Below are 2,848 nucleotides of genomic sequence, written 5' to 3'. Positions count from 1 at the left end.
AAAGTTCATCTATTGTCAAATACTTTCTACCAATACCAAATAATAATAATAATAAAATAAAAAAATCATGACAATAACACCAAAACAATAATGATAATCAACAAAATCCACCGTGAATAAAATTATTTAAGAGACAATAGCATAAACAAAAATATTAATTAAATGTAAAAAATAAAGGAGGGTTACCGAAGGTAAGTTTTCCGGCCAGATTTGCAAATGGATTTCATTGGTTGCTCTCTGTCGGAGCTTGGTCGGTTGTCTTTTTGTTTCGAGCTCACCGGAGTTATTTTTGATGTCCTTTGTCGCTCCGGCGTGGTCACGAGCTCATGGGTTTCAGTCGGTGACCTGCAAAAAATAGAAGAGGAATCGTGAAAGGGGAAGAGGAAGGGGATTGGGCGCTGTTGTTGCTTTGGTGTAGTTTTCTGGTGCTTTCGGAGGTTGTTCCCGGTTGGATTTGCGGTCTGGTTTGGTGGCTGTTCGTTGTGCTCCAGTTCTTCGAAGCTGGAAGAGGACAGAGAGACCGGGGTTTTGGGTTGGAGACGAGGGTGGTTTGGTGGTGGATCTGGTTGGAGAAGAGGGGAAAACGGGGTTTTGGGTGAACCTGGTGGTTTTCTGGTTATCGTGGTGGTTTGGTGTGGAGGAGAGGAGAGGAATAATGGAGTTTTGGGATCATTTGGTGGCTGGTTGGGCGGCCGTTCCAGTAGAGCTGGAGGTTTGGTTAAAAATGGTAGTTTCACCGGAAAATCGAGGAGAATAAAGGGGGGTTTTGGATTGCTGAAACTTCGCCGGATTTTGGGGTAGTGGCAGCCGGAAAATGAATAGTAAAACCCCATTTGTGAATACAAAATCTGAAATTTTACAACCTTATTCTTAAAAAATAAATTCACCACCCCCTTCATTTTTTAATCTAATCCAAACTTAAATAGGAAAATAATTTTACAATGGGCTCAAATTGTGAGCTTGGGATTGTGATCCAAAATTATCAATCAAGTAAAATATTTGTATTTGAATGATATCAAAATAAATATCAACAAATGTAACAAATAAAATGAATATTAAAAAAATATATAATGAACGTAACTAATGACATGTAAAAATGCAATTTTAAGATTAACTGATAAAAGAAAAATCCTAAATTTTGATAAATAAGGGTAGTTATCGATAAACTTATTTAAAATTATAAAAAAATTATTTTGAACTATTAAATAAATAAAATTTAAAATTTACCAATTTTTGAAAATGTTAGGCAAAAATTGGGTGTCAACAGTTGTCCCTTTCATTGGATATGATTGATGAAAGAAATCGTGGACAACGAAAATTGACAAACCCAATTTTGGCCGAACACATGAGTATGGTTGGAATGTGGTGGAAGTCGATCCCGGACTTGCCTCCAAAAGGTTCCACGCTGTGTTGCGTCCTTGTTGAAATAGTCCGCACCTGTGGCTCAGTTGAGAATGCATCCTCTTGGATGTTCTCGAAAAAACAAAGATGAAACTCATCAATAGAGACAAAATTATAGGAAAAAAGGTAGCATCTCTTACGAAACTACAAATGAAGATGATCCATTGGTAGGATAAAAATGCATGTCCATCGGTAGGACAAATGAAGATCATGATCCATCGATAGGATTTTGAATGCATGTCCATCGGTAGGACGAATGAAAAAGAGATGATCCATCGGTAGGATTTTGAACGTATGTCCATCGATAAGACGAAATAAAAAAGATGATTCATCGGTAGGATTTTTAATGTATGTCCATCGGTAGGACGAATGAAAAAAGATGATCCATCGGTAGGATTTTAATGTATGTCCATCGGTATGACGAATAAAAATTCTTTCAACACAAGTCTCCTCCGACCTGATCGTGGAATAGATAGGGTGTACATCCTTCACTTTCGAATAGATGCGACTTAATGCAAATATCTTTTCAACGCAAGTTTCCACCAACTTGAACGTTGAATAGATAGGGTGCACATCACTCACCTCCGAATAGATGTGACTTAAATGCAAATATCTTTCAAAGCAAGTTTCATTCTACTTGAACGTTGAATAGATATGGTGCATCATTCACCTCCGAATAGATGCGACTTAAATGCAATGGCCTTCTCGGCGAATGAAAATGCAATGATCCTCTTGGGAAATTAAAAATGCAATGGCCCTCTTAGCAAACAAAAAATGCAATGGTCCTCTTGGCAAATGAAAAATGCAATGGCCCTCTCGGCAAATGAAAAATGCAATGAAAAATGACCCAATGATTTTCCACTGTAACGAGGTGGATGGTTCGATGATTCTCCACTGTAACAAGGTGGATGACTCGATGATTGTCCACTGTAACGAGGTGGATGGCTCGATGATTATCCAACTGTAACGAGGTGGATGGCTCGATGATTGTCTTGAAAGTGCCATCGCATTAAAGCTTTCACCTGTTCCTGTACTTGAAAAGGAACAATTAGTAGACACAAAATCGCCTTAGTTAGCGACTTAGTCAAGAAACCTTGAGAAAAGATTCTTTAAAAGAGAATGTGTACAAAATGCCTGATCAGTTTGACACATGTGAGCAATCAACATTTTACTCTTGACCATTTTGTGTTTATTGCGACTCATGTCTTATAGGGGATTTGTACTAGTAGTTGCTGGCTCACCATGACAATGTTGGAGATTTTCAAGTTGACTTTGAACTTCAAGCGATGATGGATCATTTGAAGTTGATTATCAATCTTCTAACAGTACTTGTTGGAATTTTTGAGGTCTTCCTCAAAAATTCTGTCCCAGTTAGAACTTTCTAGCAAATCTCAAAATGATCTCCAATCTTGACTTGCTGGAGATAGCACCTTTATTGTGAATTTTT

The 2,848-nt window shown here is 37.7% G+C and overlaps 1 protein-coding gene across 1 annotated transcript; it reads left to right on the top strand.

Annotated features, from left to right (window-relative positions):
• Positions 1–216: 216 nt before the first annotated feature.
• Positions 217–801, top strand: LOC107060497 (H/ACA ribonucleoprotein complex subunit 1-like). Its single transcript, XM_015308468.1, has 2 exons — positions 217–368; positions 438–801. The coding sequence occupies exons 1-2, from the start codon at positions 217–219 to the stop codon at positions 799–801; spliced, it is 516 nt and encodes a 171-aa protein (XP_015163954.1).
• Positions 802–2,848: the final 2,047 nt, after the last annotated feature.

Source organism: Solanum tuberosum, unplaced genomic scaffold (assembly GCF_000226075.1).
Source record: "Solanum tuberosum cultivar DM 1-3 516 R44 unplaced genomic scaffold, SolTub_3.0 scf00086, whole genome shotgun sequence".
Classification (NCBI taxonomy): Eukaryota; Viridiplantae; Streptophyta; class Magnoliopsida; order Solanales; family Solanaceae; genus Solanum; species Solanum tuberosum.
The sequence above is the reverse complement of the archived record's forward strand: the minus strand, read 5'-3'. Positions and strand labels throughout refer to the sequence as shown.